Source organism: Neopelma chrysocephalum, unplaced genomic scaffold (assembly GCF_003984885.1).
Source record: "Neopelma chrysocephalum unplaced genomic scaffold, ASM398488v2 Primary Assembly neopelma1_336b, whole genome shotgun sequence".
Classification (NCBI taxonomy): domain Eukaryota; kingdom Metazoa; phylum Chordata; class Aves; order Passeriformes; family Pipridae; genus Neopelma; species Neopelma chrysocephalum.
In genome coordinates, this window is record NW_020898000.1 from 138870 (window position 1) to 157883 (window position 19014).

Below are 19014 nucleotides of genomic sequence, written 5' to 3' on the forward strand. Positions count from 1 at the left end.
TTTATGCCAAGAACCCTCAAGCAGTGCTAGAAGGTTCCCTGCAAGTTCTCAGTGTGCAGGTAGTGATTAGCAGGCATTTTGGAAAGCCAGACTTAGGAAAGAGCCATTAAGAGCTCTGTAACCATTGCTTCTACACTTGCATAACTGCTGTGATGGGCCTGTGTGCTTTGTGTTCCTTGCCTGAGCTGACAGGACACTGTGGCTGGAAAAACTTCACCACGTGGAAGGTCTGTAATGGTCTGTAATAGTCCAGTGCTGAGCTCTGTCCTTGTGAGCTGAAACAGTGACTTGGAGGCAAGCCCAAGTCCATGTTCAGGGCGTCTCAGTGGCAGAATTAATGAGCGAGCTTCAGGATGGCCCTGGCAGGCTAATAAGCTTATGGGTGAAGTGTGTGTTTGCTGGGGCAGCCTCACTGCTCAGTGCAGAGTTCCTGCAGTGGGCAAAACACAAACACAATTTACTATTCTGTTAGAAAATACACAACTGCCATTCAGAGGAGCAGTGGGTGTCCTGGGCATGGATGGATGGTTTCTGTGGAAGCACAAGCAGCAGTGTTCGGATCAGTCCCTCCTGCCAGCATTCAGCAGGACTTTCATATCTATCACAGCACCAAGGCTGACAGAGCTCGAGAAGGGTTTGGGTGATACTCTGGGGCACAGGGTGTGACTCTTGGGGATGGTCCTGTGCAGGGCTGAGGGCTGGACTCGATGACCCTTGTGGGGCCCTTCCAGCTCAACACGTTCTGTGGTTGTGTGTGATTCTGTGAAACTCGGTGGCTCTCAGTGAAAAGATCAGGCCTGTGCCACGGTGCTGGCCCAGCTCTGAGGCTTGACATGGAGGGGTGTTCCGTAGGTTCTCTCAGACACCAGAGTGGGCTCAGTACAGTTTCCAGCGGGCAGGTCTCTGCACTGTCAGCACAGTCAGTGCCAGCAGGTTTCCCTGAGCTGGGCTGTGCCCCAGGCCAGGGGCAGGTCACCGAGGTGCCACTGTGCCCTTCTGAGCTGCTGGGGAGCTGGAGGATGTCAAAAGCAAGGGATGTCAGTACATCACCAGCACTAAAATGGGGAACTTCCACTTTAAAAAGAAAGTGTTCTTCTAGTTACATGTGCTGCCTTTGCTTGGATTTGCATGGAAAGCCTCCTGAACCTCTGACATTCCAACCAAGCAAACTTGCTCTGAAGTGAGAATTCCTTTGCAGGACACCATTGCTTGGTTTTTTTCCATTTTTGGGAACTGTGTATTCTGCTGGTGGAACTGTCCCTGCCATGTCCCTGCCAGATGTGCATGCTCCTAACACAGCGTGGTGGTGGGAAGGAGGTGGTGCTGCTGTCCCAGGAGCTGGGGACAGGATGGTGGGGAGCAGGATGGTGAGCTGTGGAGCACATGGTGTGAGGGTGGCATTGCCATGGATTGGGATGAGGGCAGTTGTTTGCCATTGGCTGAGCGCTTTGCTGTGTCTGTGCTGTGCACGTGCGAGTGCTGGGGATCAGGGCACGCATTGACTGTGGTTTTCTGTTTCCCAAGCTGATCAGTGGTGGTTCCATTGTAAGTGCTGAGGCAGTATGGGATCACGTCACCATGGCCAACCGGGAGTTGGCGTTTAAAGCAGGAGACGTTATCAAGGTCCTGGATGCTTCCAACAAGGACTGGTGGTGGGGTCAGATCGATGATGAAGAAGGATGGTTTCCAGCCAGCTTCGTGAGGGTGAGTGACTTTCCTCTTTTTCCTGCTGTAATGAATCACTGCTGATCAGAGCATCAAGGAACTGAGTTGTTGCTGTGTTTGTTCTGCTTAATTCCACTGTGTCTGTCTTCTGTCAAAAAATGGGGAGCGAGGAAGGTTTCAAAAGAAACTAGAGGGGTAGAGGGAGGCTGGAATAGGTGTTGGCTCTGGTTTTCTATGCTCTTGGGATATGAAGTGGCCTTTGCTGTGTGTCTGTTGTAGCCTCTGTCCTTAAGCAGTTCTTTGTAAAACCAGTTCAGTTTTGTGGTGCCTGCAAGTAGATGGTTTGGTAGGGCTTAGAAGTTCACTAGGCTACAGGGGATGCCCTTGGAAATGTCCAGGGCCAGGCTGGACTTGGAGCAACCTGGTCTAGTGGAACGTGTCCCTGCTCATGGCAGGGGGTGGAACAAGGTGAGCTTTGAAGTCCCTTTAAACCCAAACCATTCCATGATTCTATGATCTGGATGAGCTTTGTGTGGCACAGGGAGGTGTCAGCCCTCCCCTTTTCCAAAGCACTGCTGCATTTTGACGCTTCAGCAGTTTTGGACGTAAAATTACTTCACCAGTTAGTCTGTGACCAGCTCTGGTTATTTTTTTAAGGAGACAAAGAACCATTTTGTCTCTGTTTTTCTGCTGTAGCAGGTTTTCTGTCCCAGCCATCTCCAGTGACAATCCAGCCTTTTAGAAATAAGGAGGATTTGAGCATTTAATGGGGTTTTTTTGCTCACTATGTGATAAAAGTGCAAAAGGATAAGAAGATGCCCTTTCTGCTATAGTCAGCTCCTGCCATGTTTATTTGGGTGCTCCTGAGCCTTCCTCAGGGAGTCAAGATGTCACCTTTGACCTACTGCACTTCTCTGTCCTCTCTCTTCTGCCAAGGGTTCAAGAGGCAGGATCAGAGATTTAATTCCTTTAGAAGCTTAGGAAATACGGTTCAAAAAATGAATCACAGAATCAGCTGGGTTGGAAAAGACCCCCGAGATCATCAAGTGCAACCCTTGATCCAACCCCGCTGTGGTTCCCAGACCATGGCACTGATACCACATCCAGTCTCACCTTCAACACCTCCAGGGATGGTGATTCCACCCCCTCCCTGGGCAGCCCATTCCAATGGGCTCTCAGGAAAAAATTGTTTCCTAATATCCAACCTAAACCTCCCCTGGCACAGTTCAAGCCTTTGCCCTCTTGTCCTACTGCTGCTTCCTGGGAGAAGAGCCCCACCCCCACCTGGCTCCCCCCTCCTGTCAGGGAGTTGCAGAGAGTGAGGAGGTCTCCCCTGAGCCTCCTCTTCTCCAGGCTAAACACCCCCAGCTCCCTCAGCCTCTCCTCACAGCACTTGTGCTCCAATCCCTTCCCCAGCCTCGCTGCTCTTCTCTGCACCTACTCCAGCCCCTCCAGGGCCTTCCTGCACTGAGGACTCAGAGCTGGACACAGCACCCCAGGGGTGGCCAAGAAATCACGAAGATTTCTTTTGCCTTGTAAGATTGTGTGAGATGTGACCTTTTCCCACCGTTCCAGGCCATTTGACGAGCTCTGTAGTGGCAAGGGGAGGACTGTTCTCCCTCAAACATGCACTGAAGACATTCTGCATCCTAAGGAGATTCCATGTTTGCTTTTGTTCTCTGCCTGTCTCACCTTCTTCTCTGAACCCTCCCTCTTCTGGGCATCCCTGAATCATCAGCATCTCTGTGTCATTGATCACTTCACCTGGGAAATAGCCACGGGGATTAGGAAAATTGGGTAAAAATGTATAATGTGGTGTTTCCTCTGGTGTTACAGTGACTACCAACGAGGAACCCAGACCTTTGCTTGCTGCTGCCTCCCCAGCACACAATTTTGTCCCCTCTGATAGTCAGGGTGCAGCTCTTGGGTCTCTCCCAGGACCGGCCAGTGCCGAGAGCAAGAGATCAGTGGCTGGAACTGGAGCCTGGGCTGCCTGAAAAAGTTTATGCTGTTATTCTTTCCCAGAATAATAACAATTTTGTGAGTCTGACCCTGCAGCCAGTGGAGGCAACAAGTCTGGAAAATGGATTTGTATCAGGTGTGATGGAGGTGAAAACCTTCCTGCAGAAACACTCCCACCTGTGTCACTAACACATCTCCTCTGCTGCAGCTGGAAAGGCTGAACAAGAACAATCTGTCTCATTATTTTTGCTTGATTTAGAGACTAAATGTTCTGGGCCAGTTTAACCTCTCAGTGCATTGACCATTGCTGTTTTCTTTGTGATTCTGGGAAGAAGATTTACCCCCCCTTTTTATGTGATGTCATAAACATCCTGTTCACGGGGGGTTTGAGAACAGTCTGCTTTTGCACTGCCCTGTTTTCTGAAAAAACCGAGCAGCTGAATGAGCAAGTCCCAAACCCATGGATCATTCGGCTTGGCTGAGCTCTCCATCTCTCCCTACACTTTTCAAGGCTGGGAGGATGGGTTTAGAAACTGGGAAAAACAAAGAAGAGGAATGAGTGAATCTCAGACTGTTGTATACAAGTGTGTGATTGACGTCCTGGAACAACCCTTGGTGCTGAGCATCACGATGGCCTTGCCAGGCAGGTTTCTTGCCCCATCTGTCAAAAGTCACAACCTTGTGGCTTCACTTTTCTCCAATGAGATCAATCCTTCCATCAGCTCCACCAGGGGCTGGCTTGGCTGTTCCATGTGGGAGACACTTGCTGAGGGTGGTCTGGGACCAGCCGCTGCCCTGGGACAGACTGATGCACTCCTGAAGGGGAGCACTGCCTGGCTCTGCTGCCCTGAGTGAGAATTAATATTTAAAAATAAGAGCTCTGGCCCATTTTGTCCACAGGTCTTCAAGGGAGGCTGGAGGGGAAGATTTGCCCCCCAGGTTTCCAAAGCAGCTGAATAAGAACTAAAAGAACTGAGAGAAGAGCAGCTGATCTCTCTTTCATCATGAGGAGGCTGGGTTTTTCTCTGTTTTATTTTGAGCCATGATGCCAGAAAACTGCCTGATTTAGCCTGGGTGGTTCTAGTTTTACTTGCAAAATAATTGCTTTTCTTTATATTTCTCTTATGCAAGTACCAGGAGGAAAAGAGAACAACAGCATGTTGAATAGCAGAATAGGAATAGCATTCAAGTGAGGGATGTCAGACAGACCAGACAGGTATAAAAACAAATAGGAATAATTTCAGGATATTTTAGACTTCAGGGCTCTTGTAAGTACTAACAGTGGCTGCAGCAGAAGATCACTGCACAGTTGGGTTCCTCTGAAAGTCCTTTGGATCACTTCTGAGGACAAAACTGGGCTGCAAACCTAGTTTGCAATGAGATGTCTGACGCTTCTTGCTCTCCAGCCAGATCATCTGAAAACCTTTGGCAAAGCACTTGGCACTCACGAAATCTCATAGCAGGAAACTTCACATTTGCAAGTGGAGAGGAAAACAGGAACCTGCTGATTCCCTTGGCCTCCTTTCCACACAGAGTCAGGGGGTGGCACACAAAAATTCCCTGCGCATGTAGGAGTTGTTGTCTCCATGCTCACACCTGCAGTAATCCTCTCTTAGCTTGGGACTTGGATGGAAGAAAGGGGGAGAGAGGAAAGCCATAGAGTTTTGGGAGCACAGCAACTCTAAAGGAGAAAGTGGATGATAAAGCAGTGCTTTTTGGGGAAGAGAAAAAGCACAGGATAGGAGAAGCAAAATTTGGAGTTAGTAGGGAGTGGTCGTTGGTTTCTGCAGGGAGCTGCTGCACTCGGGGAGGAGGTTATGAAAACCCATAGGTCAGAAAGGGGGATAAGAACTCCAGAATTAAATTTAAGGCTCAGTAATGAGCTGTTTAGGACAAGTGAAGGTATCTGTGTGTATTTTAGTGCACATTATCCAGGGATCCTGGGCACCCACAGGGTGCAGCCATCAACCCCGTGATAAGTGCATGTTGTCTTTGAATGTCCTGTGAACTTCCAGTGGTCTGGCAGGTTGGGAGGTGCAACTGGAAAAACCAGCAGGAATTTTAAACAGGAATTTTAAACTTCCTGTTTAAAACTGTGGAGGACAAAAGCCCCATATCCTAAGTTGTAGAGTTGAATTTACTGGTCTGTACCCTCTGAAAAGATTAGAAATGAAGTTAAACTTGTTTCCTCACTAATTCATTAAGGTAACTAACTGGGTTGATATCACTTACATACAGTGTACCAACTAAAACTCCTCTTTCTGGGAAGCACAGGATTCTTAAAATTGTTAATGCAAGTATTATATATATATGAGTTTTTGCATAGCGGCACATCCAGCATTGACATGTGCTCAAAAAAATAGGCTTAGTGTTGGTAGGGAGGGATTTACAGTATAGAGTAACAGTCAGTGCTGCACATGGATCCATTGTTGTATCTTGAGGTCTCCTTTAGAAAACACAGTAAGTCTCAAACCAAAATTTTGCTTGCAGAGCCCCACATCATCATCCCAAAGGGCCCAAGTGAGGCACTCCAAGCACAGGAAGTCAAATGGCTTTGTGTTTGGGCTCTGATATATTTCCACTGAAAAAGAAATAAAACAAGTGAAGCTCGTGAAGGTTTAGTGCACTGGAATATTCCCACAGAGATGTGGCACAATGCACCTGTCCTGGGCAGAGGGGGGGATTTATTCCTCTGTAAAGCTCTCCTTGGTCTCCTTGGATCCAAGTGGCAGACTGAGTTTCCAGAATGTATTTCTTCTCAGCTCATCAGCAGTAAGTCTGCCTTCCTTACGTTAGGAAGCCAAGGTAAAGAGCAAAGCTGGGGCTGAGGAGGTTTTCCTGCAGGTTCTTGCAGTGCCTGAGTTGTTGTGCAGAAATGAAGGGTCCTCCCAAGGCCTGAGCAAGGAGGATGTCTGAATTGTTTGTGTGCTGTACCTCTTCCAGGAGAAGATACAGGGGTGGAGGAGTGCAGCACCATGTTCTCTCTCACCATTGCCTTGGTTCCCCCAAGTGTTGTAATTTTAGATTGATTTTCCTGCTGAAAAGCTGCCTTTGACCCACTTTATTTTCTGCTGCTAAAGGAGAAGTGCTGGATAAATTGGAATGAGCTTTTAAGGTGCTGTGGAGGAGGAGACTCTAAACTCAGAGCCTTGTCCCAGGGCCTGGCAGCTCATACCTTTATTGGGTAGGTGGGTTTAGTTTTTATTGTAGGAGTTGTGACTGCTCTGTACTGCAGGTATAATTCCCAGAGCCAGCCACATCTGCTGCTTTTTGCCTTTAAAATCTGGTTATATCTTGATACAGCAGCTCATCACTCACCTGCTCTTCCCTTTGCTGCAGTCCCTGCATTAGCATTCCCTTAGCATAGGTGGCAGTGGCACCAAGGTGAGATTTCCGGAGGAAAGAGGGTGGTGCTGAGGTGGCATCACCTGTTGGACGTGCAGAGTGGGATGTGCTGCAGTGCCTGCTGCAGTCTCTGCCTTCTAAAGGAGATTTTATTCTTCCGTGGCAAATCCAGCGTAAAAATAGTTCTGGTGGAGGTCTGGGCACAGCACAGAGACAGGATGGGCTGAAGAAGTTTGGGGTTTTTTAAAGTCAAGCAGCATTTGAGCCCTGAGTGCTGCCTGTGCTCCTGCAGCTGCCGGGACCACACAGCTCGTGCCACCCAGACAGGTCCCATCCCTCCCATCCCTTGGGTCCCCACAGGGGCAGGCACTGGCACTTTGCCCTCTACAAGCTGCCTTGCGGGAGCAAAACCAGAGTTTTGAGGCTGTTCTTTGAGTCAGGCAAGCCAGGCACAAGTCTTCACAGCCTGCCTTCCCTGTCCCCTGCCAAGGGAGTCGTGAGGGAAGAACCTTCCCCTTCCTGGGGGTCTGCAGTGAGCTCGGAGCTTTCATTCCTGCCCCTTTTGCATCCCATGTACCATCACACAGCGGGGGCTTTTGGGTTTTTGGAAGTGGGGAGAGCTGAGCCCTAATTCCCAGTGTTTTGGTGGATAAAACAAAGCACATCCACTTTATTGCGGTGTCCAAGACATTTTTGCTACATGGTGGAGCTCCAGCCCCCGGGAGTCTGTACATTTGGAATGCAGGAAACAGGGAGTAAGCACAGGGCCAGTTCCTTGGAGCTGTTTTTGTTCACCTTTCATGGATGCAGAGCCTGAAGCTGGCCCTATAGAATCCCCTGCTCTTTCCTTTTCCAGAAATAAGGGTATTTCGCACCTTGGGTAAAGGGAATTTCTGAGGCTGGGAACGGAGAGTTTTAGAGGGGAGAGCAAGAACTGGAAGTGGGTTTGCAGGAAGGAAAGAGGGGGTATCCAAGAGCCTGTGAACTGGAGGAAAGCGAAGGATGGTGAGGCTGGAGGCAGATTACACAGGGAAAATTCAGGCTGCAGAGGAAAATAGTGGTGGGACCATGGGAGGAAAAACAGCAACTTGCTTCAACTACTTTTCCTTCTACTGACAGATGTTCTGTTCCTTATCCTGGAAGGGGATACAGGGAGGTGGGCTAGTTTCCCAGCAAACAGCATCCCACCCACAGTCCTGCAGCAGGACAGGGGGCTGGGACTGGCCGGGGGAGGACACTCAGGTCCTCACTCCTCTCTGGAGGAAGGGAAGGGGAAACACCTCTGCAGAGCCCGGGCCAGGCTGTGCTCCCTCCCGAGGGCAGGGAGAGGCTGTGCCTGGATCGCTGGAGTGACACCAGGAGACTGATGATGCTTTACTTATGCAAAGCTCTGCACCATGAGCCCTCCTTGATTGCAAATAAGCAAGTGATCTTCTTAATCCAGTGTCAGTCCAGCGGAGCGGGAATGTGACACAGGGCCCGTGGCTGCAAACAAGGCACAGCACCAGCAACAACCAGCTCAGGGGGGGAGGGAAAGGGGCAAATCCTGCCGAGCAGGGCAGTGTGGCCAGGTGGGAAGTAGTCCTGTGGTACAGCAGGTTCCTGGAGGATGTTGGAGCCTCCGACACTGCTGAGCAGTTGTAGGGCCAGTGACACTGTAATCCACTGTCAGTACCAGGTGTTGGTGAAGCCTGGGCTGCTCACACTGGTGCTGATTATAAAATCACTGGTGAGCAGATTCCCTGGAATGGCAACAGCTCTCTGGAAAGATCTCCATGTGTCATTAATCTGCCACGTTATTTAATTGTGAGCTAGGATCCGGAATGGCCCATTATCTGCTAGTTTTGTCCTTGTGAGTATCCACTGAACAGAGATTAATAATCCAGATGGCTGGTAAAATGTTTGTTTTATCGTGGTTTCTGATTAGCATGAGATGATAAGTCCTCAGTGCCTATTCAAGTAAAATGTCCTCTACATACAGTGCATGCACTCAGCAGGTTCAATATGCAATAATTGCAGGTCAGCTCATGCGGGACCAGTGCCCTTGGGTGAATTTATGCACCATTTGGGTATAGCTGCAAATTGATGAGTCAGATTTATAGAATTTTATATCATAGAATCACAGAATGGTTTGAGTTGGAAGAGACCTTAAAGCCCACCCAGTCCCACCCCTGCCACAGGCAGGGACACCTCCCACTAGCCCAGGTTGCTCCAAACCCTGTCCAGCCTGGCCTTGGACACTTCCAGGGATGGGGCAGCCACAGCTTCTCTGGGCAACCTGTGCCAGGGCCTCCCCACCCTCACAGGGAAAAAATCCTTCCCAATATCCCATCTCTCCCTGCCCTCTGGCAGTGGGAAGCCATTCCCCCTTGTCCTGTCCCTCCAGGCCCTTGTCCCAGATCCCCCTCCAGCTCTCCTGGAGCCCCTTTAGGCCCTGGAAGGGGCTCTCAGGTCTGTAACCATCTTGTCAAAGATCACTAAATTTGCCAGGCACAATTTTCCCTCAGTGCAGCCACGTTGACTCTCATGAGTCACCTTCTTGTTTTCCATGTGCCTTAGCTTGTTTTCCAAGAGGATCTGCTCCATGATCTTGCTGGGCACTGAGGTGAGCCTGACTGGCCTGTAGCTCCCTGGGTCTTCCTTTTTTCCCTTTATAGAAGGATATCAATCACACAGAGCATAAACTAGCACAATGCAATGATCAGCTCTCCCTGGCTCCCAGAGCTGGTCCATAGGGAAAAGGGGCTTTTTTATTTCACTGTTTTTCTTTTATCTGCCTCTGCAAGTTATTCCATTACGCAGGAGCTGGTCATGACTTCCCAATTAGGGTTGAATTTTGAAATAGGACTGGGAGCCTCATGATAAGCCTGTTCCTCTCCACGTATACTGTGGCCTTTCAGTGGGAAACATCACGTAGGATGAGCATTATGCAACTTGAATTTTTTTCCTCTGTAGTTTTTGATGGTTTCTTTTAATTAATTCTTGACACAAAGCATTTGAAATGGCTCTTGGGGCAGACTTGGTTGTTTTGATGCCAGGCCTTTTTCATGGCATGGGGGGAACCCACACAGTGCTGTGTTATTTCACAGACCGGGATGTCTTGCATTGCAGAGGTGTTTAAAGGGACACTGAAGGCTGATTTATTGTTGTAGGTTGTTGATGGTTGATGAACAGCTGTTGTTATTTATTCTTAAAAACCCAGTGACAGTGAATGCAGTAGTTTAGTCTGGTGTCCCAACCCCCTCTCTGTGCCAAGCCACAGCCCTGAAGTGCTGAGGAGGACAGGTCAGGAGGCTGGAGAGGCTGCTTGGAATCCAAGTGAGCAGCAGAGCTGAGGGGCTGCCAGGGAACTGACATCCCATCTCTGCTCTGTGGAAAGCCCCACAGGAGCTTCCCAGGAGTGGCAGCCACCCATCCTGAGCTGGGAAGGCTGGGGAGATGGTGTGAAACTGGGAGAAAACTAGAGTTATGAAGTTTCTTTTATAAAAAATAGGGGTATTTGCACTAGGAAGAGGGTGCATCTGTGCATTTGTGTCCAGTGCACATTGGAAAGATGGGGAGGAGATGGACCTTTTCCCATCAGTGGAATCTCAGCTGTTCTCCACAGGAAGGAGGTCTGGCATTTCAGGCAGGAGAGTGTTTTTGGGAGAGTCACATGTGTCTGAAACATAGTGAACACCCTCCTTACAGGTGACTGGGCTAAAATAGGAATGCTGCAGCGTTTTCTAAATCAACTAAATATGACATTTAATAAGTTTCTGGGCAAAGCCAGCGTCACCCCCGTTTGCTGTTCCACCCGGCTGCTGTCGCCTGCAGTGCCGGCGCTGCGGTCGGTGCGGGTCAGTGAAGCAGAGAGGATCCAGCTTGGGGTGGTGGCTCTGGGACACAGGACACAGTTAACTCTTTAAGTGCCACCTCCTCACGTCCCTCCATGTCCCAGCTTCTCCCCAGGATTTGAAGGCTGGAGGTATGAAACCAGTATCAGACCCCAGGTCTGTCTAACCAGGTTGATGCTCATGGATAAGTACAAAGAGCTTGAGGATGCATGTAAGTCCATATTTAATGTCTACCTGAGTTTGTCTGTGATTATCCCTGGTTTTAGGTGGGGAAAGCCTCCTCTAGTTTCAGTGACTGGCCCAAGGTCAGTGGCAGAGCTGCCAGTGTGCCTCAGCTTTTGTGAGTCATGGTCCAAACTTCAAACGATGCCCCGGAAGAATGACCCAGGCTGGAATTTCAGAGGGCTTTAGAGGCTAAGACAGAAAGCAGGAGCGTTTGAGCAGCACAGTGGGATTCATCCTTCCAACAGCTGAGGCTGGAGAGCGTGGGGTGGGAGGCACCTTCAGCTTCCTCTGGGCCCAATAAAACTGTTGCATTTGTTTTTAATCTAAGGCAGAAGTCGTCTAGACTAGAACTGTGGTTTTCTGTCCTTTTGGGAACATGAATCCTGGCAGGAAGGAGCAAAAATTTCATTAAGGAAAAAATCAGGACTCCTGAGATTCCCAGATGAGGAAGGAGGGAGTGTTCCTGCTGTTCACAAAAGGCAGACAGAATTTGAGAAATCACGGAAGTTCGCAAGCTTGCTGTTTGCCTTGGAGTTTCAAAGCCTTTAGGATTCATGATTCAAGCTTACACACACATAGTTGTTATGATTAGATCTTTCCTCCTTTATGTTTTAAATAAAAATTGAATTTTTTCTCATGCTCACCTGACTCGAGCAAGTAGAGCTTTAGAAGTGTGCTCTGTTGCCAGACTGGCAGCAGTGTCGTAAAACTTGGTGACAAGCTATTCCAGTTGGGTTTGGGAAAGCTGCAAAATCCCTTTTCATAGGAGCAGGAGGGTAGGGTGGGAAGTTATTTTAAACTTCAGCCAACAAGAATTAATACCCACATTAGTCCTGCTTGATTTTCAACATTTGTTTGGTTTGGACATACCCCTCATGGCATCCTGTGGCATTCTGTCCTTCCAGGTCCCATTTTCCCTTCTGAGGGTGCCCCCAGGTTTTCTCAGCAGAGCAATAGGTGTCACTGATACCAGTGGATTGTCCTCTGAGGTCACTTACATCAACATGGCCAGAACTCAGCAGCAGCACTTCGGCATTTATTTTTCAGCATAACCCACGCATAGAGTGTTGCTCTGCCTCGATGTACCCAAAACCTCTTCCAGAGCAGAGAGGGGTTGCTGGGAAGAGCCATGTTTCCTAAACAGCTTCTCTGAACAAGAGACATGCTTCTGACATTTGTTTCAGTGTGCCAGGAGAGGTTTTCCATGCTGGATCCCCCTGTATTTGAGTGGGGTTAGATCCCTGCCTTCCCTTGCAGTGGCTCAGCCAGGCCTTCCAGTGCTGATGGAAATCCTACAAAACCCCTTTCAGAGATCCATGTGTAGCCCCATAACTGAGAGACAGCAGGAGCTAGTCTGTCTTTGCAGCAGATGCCACGACGGAGAAGCCCATCCTGAGGGAAGGTCCTGGGGAAAGGCCCACAGAGCTGCTCCCAGGGGTGCTGCAGCTCCCAGGGGTTCCGTGTCTCCAAACTGGCACAACTGGGCCTGGCTGGGCTCACTGACCTGCCCTCTCCCTCAGCTTCAGCCCTGGTTTGGCCTCTGTGAAGGCTTTGGCACATCCCTCTGGTCTCCTGATGTGCCAAAGGAGGTTCCACGTGCCAGGGCAGAGTGGGGGACAGGCAGGGCTCCGCATGGGCAGAGCAGGCAGGATGCTGGATCCATCCCGGCTCTGCCACTGGCTCACTCGGGCACATGGGCCCTGGGATGTACCTGGCACTACTTGAGCACAGCCCAGGGGCAGCAGCTCAAGGTAGGGCTGGTGGCCCAGGGAAGAGGCATCTTGGTATTTAAATGGGCACTGCTGCCCTATGCCCTCCTGTCCAATCCCCGACAGCTCCAGACACTGGGCACACTTGGGAACAGGGCGACAAGTTTGGCTTTTTATTGCTTTGGGGTTGTTTTATCCCCCAAGTTTGCAGCAGCAGTAACATTCTGCTAGAGAAGAGATGGGTTTGGGGGTTTTATGGCCTTTAGAACTCACAGTAGCATGGCAAAATGTAGGAGCTGCAGGAAGTGGTTTAGCAGAACACGGTGTTGGTTGGGAAAGCAGGGAAGGAGCATGAGCAGATTTGGGGGTTTTTACTTCACTAATTTACAGGAACACTGCCCTTTACAATCTGTTTAAAGCCTAATATAAGCTGAATAATAGGAATGTATGAAAAACTATTACCACTGAAGGGAAGCCTGAAGATCAGGTTAATGGTGCCGTTAGTTCCCCATGTGCTGTGTGTGTGGACTATTCCACTGCTCACAGGTACATGAATTTTTAGGTCTGAAAGTCCCCAGTATTTGGGCTTTAAATGCTGAGGAGAGAAGTTGCTTGATTTCCATCATAGCTGAGGTGATCTGTGTAAGACAGGGATGTTTCTGTCAGCTTTAAGCTTTATTCAGTGTTTGTTTACAAACTACCCTGAGCCCAATTTGAGTCAATCAGAGTTATTTTAGGCAGGTTTTATTTGGGGGAAAAGGTGACAGAAGGAGGCCCTTGATCCGTATGTTGTGTGCAGAGCGCATGCTTGTTCAGACACAGATTAGAGAGAGTGTAATCTTTTAGTTTGCAATTTCCGTGTACTTTTTTTATTTGATGATGGAAAGAAACTTCAGTGTGCTGAAAACAGAGTGGTACTTTTTCATTCCTTTTTGTAATTATTCCAATGTAGAGTATTCAGTGCCCAGTGCTTGACACCCCATCCCGAGCTGCCCTCAGCCCCCAGGTTTTAGGAGACTTACTCAGTGCTGTCCCCGTGGGTTGGGGATCCCAATCTCGGGATGCTGAGATGGGGGATTTACCTGAGTCAGAAAGGCTGTTCATGTGAACTGATGAGGAAATCTGCTGTGAAATGAAATCAATGCTCACTCACAAACCCTGGCCTGGGCTGTTACAGAAACCCCAGGAACACAGCCCAGTGCCCATGTGCACGTTCATTCACGTCTCTGAACCAGGCACATCTTGACCTTAAATCAGTCACCTGGAAAGGGCTTATCCCTCCTTCCAGAGGATCTTCCTGTTCAGACAGACCCCAGCTGGAGGTGGGCAGGAACTGGCACAGCAGTGCTTTGCACTAGTACCTGCAGTTCTCCTTAGACTGGTCTGTTTTACACTTGCCCATGGTTCGGAGCACTTGGCAGCATCCAGGACTCAGTCACCCTTTCACGTGATTATTTTGTACTTGGGATCAAAACAGCCAACACTTGCAACCCCTCACTTATGGGCAGAGCTGGGCAGTGTGTGGGCAACCTTTGGGCAACTATAGAAATGGACTGTGTGGGCTGTGAGCCGTGTGGACACCCCGGTGACCGCTGTGGGTGTGAGGAGGGAGTGGATCTCCCAAAAACCAGGCAACCCTGACTCGTTGGCTCCTGATGCTGCTGTGAATAAGCCCTTTGCTCTCCCCTCTGCTCCTCACAGCTATGGGTAAACCAAGAGGATGGGGTGGAGGAGGGGACCAGCGATGTGCAGAACGGCCACTTGGATCCCAACGCCGACTGCCTGTGCCTGGGCAGGACCGTGCAGAACCGCGACCAGATGAGAGCCAACGTCATCAACGAGATCATGAGCACCGAGCGCCACTACATCAAACACCTCAAGGACATCTGCGAGGTACGGGGCTGGGGCCCTGGGGGCTGTCCACAGGGAGGGTTTGTCCATGGGCTGGGACCCTGCGGCTCAGCAGGACCCAGGGGGCTGTCCAGAGCTGAGAGTTTGTCCATGGGCTGAGGTTTGTCCATGAGCTGTGACCCTGGGAACTCAGCAGGACACAGTGGGCTGTCAGGAGAGGTTTGTCCATGGGTTATTTGTGAAAAAGCCACAGTGTGTTTGAGTGGTGTGTCTATAGAGGAGCAGCATCTGTCTATAAGTATTGATAGTTCTGAGAATTTTCTGCTGGATCTTATAATTCCTTCAGTTTGTATTAACTAAAAGTACAATTTCCTGCCCTTTATTCCATACCTCTTTGGCTGAAACATGATGAGGTTGAGAACCTTCAAGCAGTCCTCTTAATTAAAACCCAATGCCATCTACTTTTGAACTTGTGATTGAGGAAATGAGGTTGTAATTAAACCAATCAGTTACCCGTGTCATCTGTGCCTTTCATATCCGGTTCACAATTTCCCCTGGCTCAGGATGGCCCCCAGTTGCCTTTGCTTATGTTTGCACCATGAGAAATGAAGTACATTAGGTTTATCCAGTGGACGGAAACCAGCAAACAAATGGACCTTAGTGACTGACCCCACTCATCCCCAATTTGATTCTTCTTCATGATGTTACAATTAACCTCTACAACCCCTTACACACAGGATTAGTGCCCTGAGCTGAGCCTGGCGTGCAGAGCGTGTAGGAAGGGGAGTGCACAGTTGCATCGGAGAGGGCAGCAGGACAGCTTGGGCATTCTATGTGGAGCGTGTACTTATCTCTGAGAGGCAGAAGTTTGCTAGCGCTGAAATCAAAGCCCATGGATGCCTTTCAGCTCATCCCTTGGAATGTTTAGGATTTAGTGAGCCTGTGCCCAGTCAATGTGATGAAGCCTCTTGAGGATTCTGCTTAGAAGAATGTCTTCCTCCCTTCCTACTTGCTGCTTGTCTCTTGACAAGGCAGAGCAGCCATCCAAAAAGCATCTATGACGCTTTTCAAATATGGAAGAGTCTTGGGATTTCAATTTGGAAACAAATGAGCTTAATTTCACTGTGCTATTTCAGTCAGAGAGCTTTGCATTGGAGAAGGGAAGAACTGCAGGCACTTTTCCACATACTGTTTCTTTTTCTGCATTTGCACTTTTCTGTTGAAAAACTAAATAAACCTTAACTTGCACCTTCAGCCATGTCACTGTGCTTCTGCCAAGTGGGATTCTCAGGAGGTACAGCCAGATACAGCTGCAGTGACATCCGTGGGGTGACACGGATTTACTGCACCTAATGCTATGTCCCAGGTAGGAGAGAGATCTGGAAAGCTCTTTCTTTGCTCTGTGTGATACAAAATGATATTGAGGGGATAAATCTTACCTCCAGGTAGAGCACCAGGAAATGATTCAGCTGCTTCTGCTAAGGAAGGAGGAGGACTGAGATGGGCATTGTCATCTGTGAAATGATGGGCTGTGCCTTGCTGGAGAGAGCCTCATTGTGCTCAGTTTAATCAGAGCAATCCCTCTGCCTGGAGAAGGCTTGGAGACAGCTCTGTCATCCCGGGCATTTGGGCACAGCATGACTGGAGATGGAGAGAGTGGCTGGCTGGAGCTCCCAGTGCCCCTGATGGATAACAGAGGTGTGATTTGTGCCTCAGGACGAGCACAAACCCCCATGAGCTGCACGAGTGCTCTGACAGTGGCAAATTCCCTGCTTCCCTTGGCTCCTTGTTTTAGGGTGTCAGGTGGAACGGCAGCGATGTGAGGCACCGGAGGGGGTGGCAGAGGGGCTCTGGCTGGGTGGCAAAGCTTGAGCCTGATTTAGTGCTGAGTTTAGCAGTGTGTGGTCATACTCTTGTTGCTGAGCTGTAATGAATAACAAATCCTAATACCAGGGAGGCACTTCAGGATATGTGGTTGTTACTGAGGGCAGTGATTAAGAGCCCTCCCATTTCTCTCTTCTGCTTCAGAATGTATTTCCAATACCTGCTACTGTATTATTATACACCATGTTATTACTCATAACACCCCTGGCATGAGTCTGGCCAAGCCAGGAGCTCAGGAGCTGGCAAACACCAGGGTGGAAATCACCTGTGCAAGCCAAGGCCTGTGGGAAGCAGCTGCTTGAAGGGAATTGCCCATCCCAGCAAAGCCCCACTGCCCCCATGGGTGGTGCTGTGCCCTCACTTAGGGCATGAAGGACTGAACTGCTGTTGGGGGAAACACCCCTGTGGAGATTTGTACTGGGGGTAAAATTGTGAGTTTTGCTTGGATTGCATTATCAGGAGTGGATGGATCATTATTCTGAAATATCACCAAAGGGAAAAATTGGGATTGTTCAGCCTGGAGAAGAGAATCTTTGGAGTGACCTAATTGGGGCCTTCCAGGACCTGAAGGGAGCCTGCAAGAAAGATGGAGAGAGATGATTTACAAGGGCCTGGAGTGACAGGACAGGGGGAATGGCTTCAAACTGACAGGGGGCAGGGTTAGATGGAATATTGGGAAGAAATTCTTCCCTGTGAGGGTGGGGAGGCCCTGGCACAGGTTGCCCAGGGAAGCTATGACTGCCCCATCCCTGGAAGTGCCCAAGGCCAGGTTGGATGGGGCTTGGAGCAACCTGGGCTAGTGGAAGGTGTCCCTGCCCATGGCAGGGGTGGGACTGGATGATCTTTAAGGTCCTTTCCAACTCAAACCATTCTGTGATTCTATGATGATTCTATGAAAAGAAAGAATAAAGAATTGAGCCTTAAGGAAACATCCAGCAATAGGAATGTCAGGGTTAGCACTTAATGCTTAGAAAAGTAATAAAGTACTGAAAACTAGTTTTTTAGGATGGGTAGCAGTAGCCAGCCTTACTGTCAGGCAGTGCTGCTCAGCCCTGTACTGTGAAGCACCACATCCTCCTCCCAGGTAACAGGTGACAGGACGAGAGGAAATGGCCTCAAGTTGTGCCAAGGGAGGGTTAGGTTGGATATTAAGAAAAATTTCCTCATGGAAACGGCTGTAAAGCCTTGGAACAGGCTGGCCAGGGCAGTAGTGGAGTCACCATCCCTGGAAATGTTAAACAAATATCTGGATGTGGCACTTGAGGACGTGTTTTAGTGGTGAACAAGGTGGTGGTGCTGGACTTGATGATCCTAGAGGGCTTTTCCAACCTTAGTGGTTCTGTGATTCCGTGATTTTCTGGATGCATGGCCATCTCTGGGCTTGGAAAGAAACCTGCTGCCCCTGGGGTTTGATCCTGGGAGGGCACAGGGTCTGTCCAGGGCAGGACAGGAGCCTCAGGGGGAGCAGAGGGGCAGGGAGGGAGTTTGGTTTGGGGAGTGCAGGGGGAAGAACCAGAGGCAGAAGAAAGAGCAGGGTGCCAGGCTTTGAGAAATGAGCAGGATTTGGACCAGCAGAGGAGTTAGGAAGACACAGCTCAATTTAAGGAGGTGCTAGAGGCAGAAGTGACAGGGCTTGGATGGGAACAGCAAGGCAATTGAGAGATCAAAGAGATCCTCCGTGTTACAAGCCACTGGGAGGTGGGAGGTGGGAAAGGGCAGCCAACTTCCAGTGCTGCATTCTGCTCTTTTCCAAGTAATTTCACTTTGAATTTATTTTTTAATAACGTCGACTGAATTCCACCTAAGCCTTGCCTTGGTGCCAGGACAGCTCCGAGTGCCGCATGGAAAACATCCTGGTTGCAGCTCAGCATGTCAGGCCGGGGCCGCTGTGCAGAGCTGACGAGACAAGTCCCCACGTGGTCTGGGTCCTTTAGCCTGACTCATCCTCAGAGATGGATGAAAAGCACTTTCTTGTGCTGCCTCAGAGCGAAGCAGCATAAAACCTGCTTGGCAGCAGTGGTGCCCTCCTTCAGAGGCCCAGGGCTGAGGAGCTGCTTCCTTGGTTTGCCCAGTCTGTCCTCTGTGGATACCAGACTGGAGAGTGACTACAGAGAGCTCTTTGGGTCTGTACTGCATATCTCTGCAGCCTCTAGCTGTCTTTTACACCTGCTTGTGCACACCCTGTTTTTCTGCTTTGGAGCTGGCTCATTGTTGCCCTGTTGAGGAACAGGCTTGGGTTCCTCCAGGACTTTGTTCTATATTTTAGTGCAATCACAGTGCCCGACATTCAGTGGTGGCTGTAACAGGTATTTGAGTAAGTGCTGTAGAATCCTGCCACCAAACGTGGCTCTGGTTTGCCTCTTCAGTTCAAACAGTTTCAGCTTTGCTCTTAATGTTTATTCTGGCTATGTGCATATCAGTACCACACTCACCTGCGTGCTCTGAACCCTGCACAGTGTTTTATAGCCCAAATGGTACTGGGCCAAGCTGAGGGATGCTTACAGGGCAGTGTAGACAGCCCCAAAACAGCTCAGAGA

General features: G+C 49.6%; 1 protein-coding gene across 10 annotated transcripts in view; it reads left to right on the forward strand.

Moving 5' to 3' along the window:
• Nucleotides 1-19014, forward strand: part of ARHGEF9 (Cdc42 guanine nucleotide exchange factor 9) — a 204332-nt gene that overhangs the window by 138640 nt on the left and 46678 nt on the right. For all 10 annotated transcript variants that reach the window (XM_027705515.1, XM_027705513.1, XM_027705516.1 and 7 more), the window contains 2 exons: nt 1525-1704; nt 14444-14635. In XM_027705515.1, the coding sequence (XP_027561316.1) occupies nt 1525-1704; nt 14444-14635 (372 nt within the window). The remainder of the gene's footprint in view (nt 1-1524; nt 1705-14443; nt 14636-19014) is intronic.